At 42.0% G+C, this 13,109-nt stretch overlaps 1 protein-coding gene across 1 annotated transcript in view; it reads left to right on the top strand.

The window, feature by feature from the left end:
- LOC117701723 (BRISC and BRCA1-A complex member 2-like) overlaps positions 1-5,415 on the top strand; it is a gene marked incomplete at its 3' end in the record, with an annotated part of 79,885 nt that extends 74,470 nt beyond the window's left edge. Inside the window, exons 3-5 of the mRNA XM_034493236.3 lie at positions 31-140; positions 4,186-4,247; positions 5,276-5,415. Of these exons, the coding sequence (XP_034349127.3) occupies positions 31-140; positions 4,186-4,247; positions 5,276-5,415 (312 nt within the window). The remainder of the gene's footprint in view (positions 1-30; positions 141-4,185; positions 4,248-5,275) is intronic.
- Positions 5,416-13,109: the final 7,694 nt, after the last annotated feature.

Raw genomic sequence — 13,109 nt, 5'->3', positions numbered from 1 at the left:
ATATTGTGATTTTTTCACTTCTTTTCTAAGGATGTAAATGAAGATCCCGGAGAAGATGTAGCCCTCCTTTCTGTCAGTTTTGAGGATACTGAAGCCACCCAGGTGTACCCCAAGTTGTACTTGTCACCTCGAATTGAGCAGTAAGTGTCACTGTCTTTGATATCATGAGCCAGATATGTCTACTTAGTAAGACATTTGTCTCTTCCGTTTACATGAACTCTTATTTTTTTCTTTTCTTAAAATTTTGTATATTGAGGAATTTTTTTAAACTTTTTTTCTCTTGTGTATATGTGAGTGCACACACTGGAGTATACGTATACCATTTGCATGCATGTACCAACAAAGGCCAGAAGAAGGCATCAGTCCCCTGGAACTGGAATTACAGGCAGTTTTAAGCTGTATCATATGGGTACTGTGATCTGGACCAGGGCCTCTGCAAGAGCAGCCAATGTTCTTAAACTGCTAAGTGATCTCTCTCGACTTGGGTTGAAAGTTTTGATGGGTCAGTGCATACAGAGAGTATTTGCAAGTGTAATCTTTCAGTGAATCTATTCATGCAATTTCTGCTCTCTGTATTGTGCCTGTGAGTCCTTGAAGGAGTTGTAGAGTATACCAAGTCCAAAGTTTACTCTCTTGGGTGTCCCCAAGCAAGCAGTAGTTGAAACCTGGCATAACATATATTCAAAACTGTCAAGCTATTTGTGAAAATATAACCAGTTTCTTTAAGATATTAAGCAAAAAGTTAATCAGAAAGTGATCAAGGTAGTGTTAAAAGTAGATTGTTAGAACAATAGTGATTGAGTTCTTTCTGTGTTTCTGTAGCTCTCGCTGGTTTTATGCAGTGTCCAGTCACATAGTCAAAACAATGTTCTATCATCCTTGTGTTCCAACCAAGTCACTGTTCTCATTAGAAGTGCGCTTTATAGACTCGCTTCACAGTGTGTTCATTGCCGGTTAACTGCTTTCGCAGCTTATTCAACTTCAAAGGGAGCCAAGGCTCATTGAAAAGGGATTATAAGCAGATTTGGTTGGGACCTTCTGACAATTTTTCATCAACAGAAATTTTTACAGGTTTTGACTAAAAATGCATTGTTAAAGTTCTTGGTAAGGCCTTTAGTCAGGCTTGGCAGATTCTGTCTGAGAGTAGATATGGTTGCCATCTGACATTAATATACTGGGCCATTTTGATGCTCTCTGACCCCAGTTGCTCTTAGTTATGAGTCATGGACACCCCATCCTACAAATTGCTATGATGCAGCTGCTTATACCCAAATGTGGGAGATTGCGAAAATCAGTAATGTACAGGCATTCTCTCACTAATTTATATATCTTCGATAACAGCTGGAGTGGCAATTTACAGTAGCAAGTACTGTATTTTGCTCTGCCCAGCACATGAAATTTTAACTTAAAATACTGACCCATGTTAATAATAGGTCATAAGCTGGTGGCAACAGTGTGGTCTAAAAGACAAGAGGCTCTGGAGTGAGGCGAGATGCATACACCCAGCCTCTGGCCCCTAACGTGGGCCAGTGAAGTTCACACACCTCGAGTCTTATGTTTTTATAAAATGGACATACTGGTACCTATTTAGTAATGCTATTCTTAGAGTTATATTAAGTACTGTTCACAGAGCATTAAGTGTAGAGCCTGGCACTGGGGGCAGCCCTCACCCAACAGTAGCTATTAGAGTAGTTGTTTTTGCTGCTAGAGTTCATGGCAATGAATGAGAGATGGGTAATTGACAGGGAAGAGTCAAGCTGGAGAAAAATAAAAAGGCTGGGTATGATGGGAGTGTATACTAGTTCTGGACACTCAGTGTGAACTCAGTGAACTGACTGGGTATGACGGGAGTTCACACTAGTTCTGGACACTCAGTGTGAGCTCAGTGAGCTAAGTTCAGCTGTTTGGGTGATGATAAAGGTAGAGAAAAACATCCCAAGATGTCTGAGAAATGAGCATGTTAGTTAACTGTAAACAAGCAATTGATCTCTCAGCAGAGTATCCTGTGATAACAGGATGGAGCACAGGGCCTCAAGCATACAGTGTAAGTTCTGCTGCTGGGCTGTGCCTTCAGCCCAGAGGTTACTGTCAGTTAGAAATCGCATCTCATTACACTTCCCTGGCTGTTCTTATCATTTAGCCCAAGCGGGCCCCAAACTTGGGATTCCTCCCCCTTCAGCCTCCCAAGCTGCTGGGATTGCAGCCCTGTGCCACTAAGTCTATACAGAAAGACTTTTATTCTGAACTGAAGCCACATTATTTCTCTGAAGTGACTGTGCCTACTTTGCAAGAAAGCTTGCAAATAAATATCTTTATTCTAATAATCTAAGATGTGGTGAGACAATTGATAGCTATGTTTTAAGTCACTTTTTCTATTTCTAAAACACCACTCTCAGATCAATTGTGGTGGCACATGTTCTTTAGTCCCCACACTCAGGAGGCAGAGGCACGTGATCTCTGTGAGTTTGAGGCTAGCCATGTCTACAGAGAAAGTTCTAGGACAGCCAGTGCTCCACATAGAAACCGTGTCTGAAACAATCAAAACCCTAACAAATAAACAAACAGCACCCCAGTTCTCAGCGTGCCTTCTGTCCTTCCTACACTTGTCTCTTTCCCTCACTGAGTCTGTCTTTGCAGCTCAGCCTTCTCCGTTCACTACTCTTTTCCTCCTGTGCCTTTGCTGACTAAAGCCTGGCTTTGTGCACAGTGCCCTGTGTAGTCCTCTCCCCTCCTGGTGAATGCATATGTTCTATGTCTTTGTGTACATGCTCTGTGGCTTTGTGCACATGCCTTCCCTACCCACGCTGCCTCTGAGCACAGTCTACCCTCCCTGTGTCAGTAGTTTGTCCTCATATCATATACTTTTATGTGATGTACATTTCTCTAATCCTTTGCTGAGCTGCACATTCTTCAGAGTGATGAATAAGTGTACCATTTCCATAGTGCCTTACACAACAAAGGCCTGATTTTGACAGTTTTATAAGTTCATATGTAATTTGAACCCCCAATTTGGAATGGCTATACTGAAAGCTTTAAAATTTTTCTTGGTTGATACAAATTCTCCCGATGTAACTATATTTCTAATACAAACGTAAACAACCAAACATTACTATATCTTCAAATAGAACTTTAAAAGAAGATTTTAGAGAAGGGTTAAAATGGAGAAGGTAAACTTGAGGTATGGCTGTGTGGGTTTCCTCATTTGCTAGATTGAATGCAATAGTTCCCTAAGCCCTTAGCCTGGTTGCATGTTCTGGGGATCTCATTCACCCACAATCCACTGAAGTCTCAGAATATTAAACACAAAAGCTTAGAAATAAACAATTCATGTTTTAATTTGCACACTATCCTAAGAACCTTATAAACTCTTGTATGGTCCTACTCCTTCCTGCCTAGGGTAGGAGTCAACTGTTTGTTCAGCTCTCCATGCTGTATGTACATGTTCCCCACCTGTTAGTCATTAATAATGTCCTGATTATCAGACTGGCCGTCATTCTATCACAGTGGTTCAGGGAACCCTATCTTACTTAGTAATGGCCCAGAATAGTGATGCTGGTAGGTCAGACCTGCCAACAAGAAGCTCTAACTTGCTTTAAGTGATTTTACTTAAAGTGGAAAGGTGAAAGTTTTCAACTTATGGGCTGGGCATGATGGCTGAGCACAGTGCCAAGCCATGGTGGCACATGTGTTTAAATCCCAGCACTTGGGAGGAAGAGGCAGGAAGAGGATCTCTGTACATCTAAGGCCATTCAGGAGTACACAGGGAGACTCAGTCTCAAGAGAAAAGAAAAGAAAGGAAAGGAAAGGAAAGGAAAGGAAAAGAGAAAAGTAAACCAAGTTTTCAACTTAATAAGAAAAAGATGAGGAAGCCAAACATTGGAGCCACTCCTTTCTACAGTAAGCAAATCTTGTTTTCATGAAATTGTGGAGGAAAACCCTGTGTTTGTTTCCTTTTGCACTTCAGACTATAGAAGTTGCTATTGTTTTGTTTTGTTGTGGCTATTGTTAATGTCACACTTCATATTTATGAATTAAACTTTGTAGTAGTTAATATACATATCTCAAAACCCAGTGTGTTTGCAGCTCAGCACTGTTCGCATCTGTAGCTTCAGCATCTACTGAGAGTCCTGGAGCATGTTCCTCATGGGTGTAGAGGACTGTTGTATTGTTAGCTAATCCTTGCAGATTAGAGCATAGAAGAGGAGTGGTGACATTTCAGGAAGGCGGTGGCCATGGATATTTCGGAAGTGAGTGTGGGTTGGTTGTGTCTGGTAGTATCGAGCCGTTGTGTTAAGCTTTCATTTGCTACCTTTATTCTGTGTTACTTAGCCAGCTCTCAGCTGTCTCATGGCTTATACATTCAGACACGAAGGGTTCTTGGTGGATTCGTGGGAAAAGCATCCCCAGCTAGCCTTGCCTGGCTGTTGCCTTAGCCGAGAATTCCTTTCAGTTTCTGCTATGGTATTACTCTCTGAGGAGTCCCAAGCCCCATGCAGGATCTCACATAGGCAGAAGCTCCAGGAGACCAAGAGCCTGCTACACATTATTTTTAAATGGTCAAAAGAAGTCTGGCTTCTCCACCTCTCAGTACATGGGCAAAAGGAAATTTCAGGCTTGTCTGGCTATTACCACTCTGCCTCAGCTTGTCTGTGCAGTAGGCAAGGATATTAACTAGTCCCAGAAATAGAACAATACTACTTAGGGTGTTGTCATCACATAAAGGAAAAAGGATCAATTTGTTACACTCTAAAGATTCTAATGATATGAGTACCAAATGTCCCCAAATTAGACAATCCCAATGAAAAGGAACATCTGTCAAATCCATTGGTCAAAAACTCCCAAGTACATTGTGATTTATGGTGTTCTGAAGTCTTCCTGGTGCTGTGACAGCCCTGTCGCACATGGCTTGCATGTCCTCATGGTGCTGAGATGCTTATTGTCCTCAAGACCCCCACTGTGCATGTATATAGCTTGCAGAATAAACACTTCTGAAAAGAACTTTGTGTTCTTCATGCATGAGGGACATTTGTGAAATAAACAGATTTTATGTACTATACATTTGTTCCCAAGGAATAAAAACCAGTCCTCTGACTTAGACCTAAGGTTCTGCTGATTGAAAGAATGAAGCCGGTGTGAGTTAGCAATACGAAGGCCGAGTGTGAGGACAGCAAGGAGGCAGATTAGCTAGCAGCCAGAAATGCAAAATATTAGATTTTGGTTGCATATTAGAAAAAGGAAAATCGTTTCTGAACCAGTTGCCTCTTTTTCCTGGCAGGAAAGCTGCGAGTGCTAAGGTTACACCATCAGAGCTGGCACGAACGTGCTGTACCTTCCCCTCGGTCCCAGACTGTGGGCCATTCCCGCAGTGAAGTAAAAGGTGAAATGGGCGTCCCAGGCAGCACAGTGCTCGTCTTGGCAAGGCGTGGGCCCTTTTCTTGGCTCCAGCCAGTGTATAGGAGTGCTTTGAAGAAAACCAGCTTCGTCACTCCCAGTGCTGGTCTCACTCAGTGCATAAAAAGAGGACTTCAGCCCCTGAGGCAGACCAGGTGGCATCTTTCACAAGTACAGAATTTGTTTTTAGAACTTTTTGTTGTTAAGTTACAGTCCGCCTTGGAAATAAGTACACAGAGCTTACCAGCTCATAAATGTCTACATAGTGAGGCCTGTGTGGCTCACAGGCATGTGGTCCTTCTCCAGCAGAAGCAGCCCTGCAAGAAGTGACCAAGTGCAGGGCCCTTTGCTGGTGTGCCAGAGGCTGTCAAGACAAATGTGACAGCCCTGTGCCCTAGTTTGCTTACAGTACATTAAGAGGCATAAAAACAACTACAAGTTGCAACTTGTGGTTACTGAAGAACACACAGTGAGACTTGGCACTAGAAGCCCTCTTCTCCAGTTATTGGGTGACAAGCATGGCCCAAGTGATTTGGGGGCTCCCTTTCTTCTTCTGAAAAAGGTACACGGCTCAGTTTTAATTGTACCTATTCCAGTGAGACAAAAGAAAAGGGCCTTTTGTAGTGCTGAGCTCATGGCCAACGCAAGTTAGTGCTTGTCGAGTTGTAGAAATAACTTGGAAAATGTATTAATACTGTAAGAGCTCAGAGGAGATTGCATTTCCATCCAGCTTGATAAAGGGAACACTGGAAGTTCCTGAAGGCCTAGCTTTTCTAATGTCATATGGCTTCTCTAGAAATTAAATAAGCAACACAGTGACAGTAAATGTGTCGAGTACTTTCAGATGCTCAAGTTGCTATTCATTTTCCTCTACCATATGATGCACATAATGGTGTTCCTGGCATGTGTTCTCTATGGAGCTTTCCCTCCCTTGTGACCTGGTATTCTCAGACCCTTCCTGGTTTCCTACAGTGTCTGTTTCATTTTGTCAGCTCATTAAATTGTGGAAGTTGTGTTCTCATGCTTCTATCACTTGATCATTTAAACTTTTGGTTTTTATTTTTAGTGCTTTTATATGTGTGTTACTCCAGGTATGTGCATACCATGGCATACACGTGCAAGTCAGAGGACAATTCTAGGGAGTAGGGCATCTATCTCCTGCTACCTTATCGGGTCTGAGGATCAAAGTCAGGTTATTAGGCCTGTGTGTAAGCACCTCTGTGGCTAAACTGTCTCATCAACCCCCTAGTCATTTTTTCCCTTTTAATATTTTTGGAGATTCTTGTTTATTTTTATTTGTCATGTATGAGTTTTTTTTTTTCCTCATTGTATGTCTGTGCACTATATGTATTCAGTGCCTTCAGATGCCAGAAGAGGAGGTCAGATCTTCTGGAATTGGAGTTACAGACAGTTGTGAGGCCTAACATGGGTGCTGGGAACCAAACCCAGGTCCTCTGCAGGAGCAGCCAGTGCTCTTAACTGCTGAGCCATCTCCCCAGTCTCTTCCTAGCCCTCAGATCATTTTCCTGGGCTTCTTTGTGAATGACTCTTTGGCCTTTATTTCTAATATTAACTTTTTCCATAGCTTAAAAAAAAAACCTGCTTTCTAGGCATTTGATGGACATTCATGCCAGTATTCCATTTTCATCACCAATTCAAATCTCTAAGTTTAGCAAAATGTCCAAAACCAAGCTTGTCATCTTGAATGAGGCAGCCTTCCTTCCTGTTTCACTTTTTGTTCCTCTGGTTCTCTTGGGTGCTTAAGTGCCACATCGCACAGGCATCTACCACCCTATCTCCCCTCATCAACCAGTCAGTGGTCTAATGCCAGGAGCCACTCTCTACAGTGCCTTTCATTCCTTGTCATTCCCACTGTTATCTGTTGTGTCCTTCCGCTGTCACGCCCCTTGGTGGACTCTTGACTCCTGCTCTGACTTCCACCTAACTCCTAGCTTTAGCTTTCAATTTATTTCTGTTTGGCACAGAACTGGCTCTGTCTGCCTTCCATGCACATAATGTCCTTGCTCAAACATGTCTCTTGCAGTCCAGCTAGCAGTCTGGCATTCAAGCAGTTCTCAATGACTTTGTGCTCATCTTTCTACCCCCATCTGGACATCACACACACACACACACACACACACACACACACACACTGACATTTTTCAACAGACTTTGTGTTTTTTCCACATCTGTACCTTTGCTCGGACTAGTCCTTGTTCCAGAGCATTACATTTGGTCCCCTCTCCTGCAGGGTTTACAAATGACCTGCCCATCTTTTTAGGTCTTCTTGGTAGTCATCTCCTTGGTGGAGCTTTCTTTACTGCCCACCACATGCCATCTACTGGGACTGCACCTTTTCCTTCTGTGTTCCTGACTCTTTTGGCATTATGTTTTATTAAACAATGAAGTCCCTGTTACTTGAGGGCTGGGGAAGACAAAGCCCATTTCTGCCAAGCTGGTCCTACCCTAACCCCACTCCCTACTAATTAACTTTCCAGAAGTGTAGAAGTTGATGATGGAGGCATATGGTCTCCATGGTTGTAGCTCAGTTCTTCTTCCTGTACCTTGTAGCAAGGAGCTAGGTTCCTTGGTAGTTGCTTGGCCATGCTCCTGGGAGGTTGAACTTTACTTTGTAAGAGTGCTGTCTCACCTGAACTCTGCAGGTGATGAACATGGTTTTGGTCTCATGAACTTTAAGCTTAGAGTTTCTTACCTCTTCCCATTATGGCCTCTTTGGCCTTTTTTCCCTACTGTACCTGGCGACAGACATGGTCTTTTAGGACATAGGAATAGGTTGTAATCCAGAAGCTGGAGTACATTAAAATTTGACTCATGCCTATGAAAAGGGCATAGGGACCTGAAAATTAAAGTAATGCTATTTGAAATTATAGGTAAGAATGTTAGATTCAGATAAATCAGATAAAATAAAAGTTTTAATTTGATAAGAAAATTCACTATATTGTGATTTTTCTCAAATGTCCCATTGATTTTTACTATCTGGCTGATGGAACATATCATTTTAGATGTTCTGCCTTGAACTCACTGTGTAGCCAAGGATGGCTCCGAACCCTTGATCCTCTACTTTCTCCACCTCTCAAATGTTGGAATAGTGGGTGTGACCACCTTGAGTCCCTTTTCAAATGTGTAACTTTGAAAATGTGCATCTAAGCACAGATTGATTACAAAAATCATTCTTGTCTTTGGAAAAAAAAAATCTTCTGCTGACCATCTCAAAAGAGGAAGCCCCACATCACTAGAGGTAATTTGGGGCTTCGGGTGCAGCATAGTAAACGGGACTTAAGTCATCCTCACCTTTGAGTTTATGTGAGTCACTCAAATCACCCTATAATAAATACTGTGCTCCTGAAGAAGTTTTGCTCCTTTGATAAATACACAGTCCAGTGTGAGCTACGACAACCAGCTGTCAAGGGAGATGTGTATTTGCTTTTGGTGGAAAGAGCTGTCTTAGCCTCTAGGGACTTAAGATGTTCCTTTTACTGGCCTGGGAGTGGGGCCAGATGGATTCTTCGTGACTTAGAATGGAATTCTGAAAAGTTCAGCTAGTTTTCATTAGTGAGTTTGGCCCGTTGTCTAGCCTGTGCCTCTGAGCACATCAGAGCTCGCCTTTGCTATGCAACATTGCAAACAGACTTAGATGCGGGAAGATCAATCAGCCCCCAAATGTCATGTGTTTGGCAACCTTCTCATGTACAGCTTCCACCTCCTCAGCCTCGGAAGTTAGTGCTAGCTCAGTGGTTTTGTTTGGGCTTACTTTAGGCAGAAATTATGACTTTACAAGTAAGTTGTGCACACATCTGTGATAACTCAGACTCCCTCGGTACATTAAGCCTTGGGTTAATTTTCTGCCCTCAGACACTTCTGTGCCTGATCTCTCTTCGGTGCCCGTGTCCTCTCTGCTGTGTAATGACTAACCTAAGCTGGAAGACACACCACATCTTCATCCAAAAGAGTCAGTCTCCCATTTGCTGTGGAGCGTCTCACAGATTTGAGCCAGTGTTTTTCTTGCAGGGAAGATGAGAAATATGTGATTTTCAATTTAACATTATTCTTCACTAGCAAGGTTGTAAACATCAGTCATTTCTGTTTGATATAGTTGCTGTTCATTTATATTTATTCACAAATAGGAAAAAAAACTTCTCAACATAAAGTCTAAGATATATAATGATAGTTAACAAACACACTGGGCAGTTTTTAGGTAGGAGCAGAGAAGTTAGAGTGTGGAAGAGGAAATGTCCTAAAATGTTCCTGAGCTGGTGGCAAGTGCCAGCTCTTAGTTGGGAGCAGTAGAATGCCCCTCAAACTGTCTCAATGAAAGAAGTCTGCACCCAGACTCTAGAGCACTGAAGATTAATCTGTACAGAGTTACACTGCTTAAAGGGAGAACACATCGCCACAGATCTCTTTGAGGACTGATGTGGACCCCAGGCTTTACTCTAGAAAAATAAATAGAAACACAAGGTTTAAGTATAGCTTTGAGAATAACAGGCTCTCCTGTAGCCAATTCATGTGCCTCATTAGCATGCAAATTGTGGGGAGGTGAATATGATCAAAGTATATTATACGCATGTATGGAAATGTCACAACAAAACCCCATTATATTGTGCAATTAATGTATGCTAATAAAATATAAAACGACATATGAATAATAACTTAACAAGTTAGTTGTTTTAAGTGAAATTAGCATCTAATGCTGCCCATCCCCACTTTCCCCTGGTGTGCTCCTTTCTGTGTTCACTTTTATTAATGGCTTACTATCCTTCTGGTGACCCAGCCATTCTTGACCTTCCTCTTGTGGTTGTTTTTCTGTCTACACACCTGATTGCTGGTTGGTTTTGCTTCCTTGCTGTCCTGTCATGGTCTTTCCACCATCTCTTTGGCACCAGCCCTAGCTCCATCAGGCCTCCTTGGTGCTAACGTTTTGCCACATTTCGCTTCCTAAAGCAGGACTCCATCTGTCACTTTCTCTTCTGTACCTGTTGAGCCTTTTTCCTAAATATGTCAGGGTAGGACCTGCTACATCATCTTTTCTGAGAAGTTTCAGTGTCTATCCTACTTGTAGCCCTCTGGGAACATCTGAACCAGAGATAGTCAGACCAGGGGTAGGTATTCCGAAGGACTTCCCTTAACTTGAGCGGGAAAGGGCTATATTGCTTTAAAAGACTCCCCCTGCACCCAGAAAGTGTCTTTAGCAGAAGGGCTCTGAGCTACATAGTTGCTGAGTCACTAGATGTATTTGTGTGGTTTGTCAGTCTTCCCGCATGGACTGGATGACTGGCTGTGGATCTGCCGACTGACAGTCAAGTGCTGCTCTAGTCGTGTAGCTACTCAGACTTTCCTGATCTCCATCTCTTGTGCCTCTGGATTAAACCATCATTGCCGACCACTCTCTTCTCATTGGACTGAGGATGGGCTTTTTAGCATTTTCAGGCTACTTGCCACTCTTGACAGAGTGGTCCTTTAAAACACGGGCCTGATCTCATCACTTTCTTAGGTCATGGCAGAGCTCATTAATTTTCCTCTTATGCAATCACTACCCAGCCATGTCCAGCTCTGCCCCATTTATATCCAGCCCATTACCAGGTACGAGCATGCTTTCTTCATGCGGTATTCATCAGGAATCCACCAGACCTTTGGTGGCTCCTGTCTTGTTTCAATTACTCATCCCCTTGAGTCTTTTGTGTCAAATACATGCTAGGAGTAGAACACACTGTGTAAAATGGGTGGCTCAAAGTATGAAGCAGGTGTCCTCAACACTGTGCACAGGTTTGCCAGCCCTTTCTCAGTGTAAGGGTAGAGAGGGACAGCTAGACAGAGCATTGCAAGGTGACAGAATCGCCCTTTGACACAGTGTGGTAGATAGACAATTCTGTTTTTCAAAACCAAAACCCATATAATTATAAACTACAAAGAGTGCACTGCAGACTCCTAGAAGCAAAAGAATTTTAATTTTATATTAATAAGTTAGGAATTTATAATGCTTTCCTCCTCCTCCTCCTCCTCCTCCTCCTCCTCTCCTCCTCCTCCTCCTTCTCTCCTCCTTCTCCTTCTTCTTCTCCTTCCTTCTCCTTTTCTCCTCCTTTTCTCCTCCTCCTCCTTCCTTCTCCTCCTCCTCCTCTTCCTCCTTCTCCTCTTCCTTCTTCCTTCTCTTCTTCCTCCTTTTTCTTTTTCTTTTTGTGTTAGGATGCCACCATATAGCTCAGGATGATCTTGATTTCTCAGTCCTCTTAGCTGTCTTCCAAGTGCTGAAATTATAGGAGCCATGAACCTTCATGTTCAGCTCTCTTGTTATCTTTAAAAACATTTTATTAATCACAATGGTATGAAATATACATACTACATATATATACACAAAGGTATATATAAATATACATATAAATATATAAAATATATAAATATAGATATTTGTATATATGTGTTGTGTATTTCATACTGTTGTGATTAATAAAATGTTTTTAGAGGTAATAGATATAGATCTCCACTGTATATATGCTGGGTACATGTGGATGCTCTCATGTGTATATATGATACATGTAAGCTACTTATGTGAATATGTATACATGTATTCACACTGTCTTAGCTTATATTGCCAGAATAAAATATAATGAACAAGCTGTCTTAGATAATAGAAATTTATTTTCTCATGGTCATTGTTGCTATAATGTCAAAGATCAGAATCTCAAGTCTTAGTTTTTGGTATTAAGGTATCAAAATTTGGGGTCTAAAAGCTAAATGTATGACACAACCCTGTAATACTCTAGCATTCAGACTGACATAGGAGGACCATGAATTTGAGGCCAGCCTGGGCTACAGAGAGAATTACATTAAAAAAGAAAGAAGGAAAGATTTGGTGTCTGGCTATGACTCCTCTTCTTAACTGGCAAAAGACTACCTAGTGACTACTTCATCACATGACAAAGAGAAGTGCTTGCATGTCTTCATTTTCCTATAAAAAACACTCAACCCATCACAGTACTCTTATGACCTTACCTAAACTGTTTACCTTCCAAAGTATCCATTCTTCTGATATTATCCTACTGGGGTAAGGGCTTTACCATATAGATTTTAGGTGACAAGAGGCTGGAAGAAGAGACCCTGGTTTGGTTCCCAGTACCTACATGATGACTTCTCAAAATCATCTATGACACCAACTCCAGGGCACTAACACCCACTTCTGACTTCCACAGGCACCAGGCATGATCATCATCCATAGATGTAGACTAAACACTCGTACACATAAAATAAACACTCCTGAAGTGTTTAAATTCTAGGTGACAGGAGCTGGAGAGATGATTCAGTGGCTAAGAGCACTGGCTACTCTTCCAGAGGACCCAGGTTCAATTGTCTGTGACTCCAGTTCCAGGGGTCTGACACTGTCATACAGATACACACAGGCAAAACACCAATGCACATACATAGATAGATAGATAGATAGATAGATAGATAGATAGAGATAGATAGACAAGCAAATGCATAAATGAATCTAAGAAAGAAAGAAAGAAAGAAAGAAAGAAAAGAAAGAAAGAAAGAAAGAAAGAAAGAAAACCCCCAGAATCAACTAACCTGAGCCCATAGGAGCTCACAGAAACTGAACTGCCAACCAGGGAGCCTGCATGAGACTGACCTAGGCCCTCCGCACATATGATACAGTTGTGTAGTTTGGTCTTCTTATAGGACTCTTAATAGTGGGAGCAGGGGAC

Source organism: Arvicanthis niloticus, unplaced genomic scaffold, assembly GCF_011762505.2.
Source record: "Arvicanthis niloticus isolate mArvNil1 unplaced genomic scaffold, mArvNil1.pat.X pat_scaffold_226_arrow_ctg1, whole genome shotgun sequence".
NCBI lineage: Eukaryota > Metazoa > Chordata > Mammalia > Rodentia > Muridae > Arvicanthis > Arvicanthis niloticus.
Note: the sequence above shows the minus strand (reverse complement) of the source record. Positions and strands in the feature narration are given on the sequence as shown.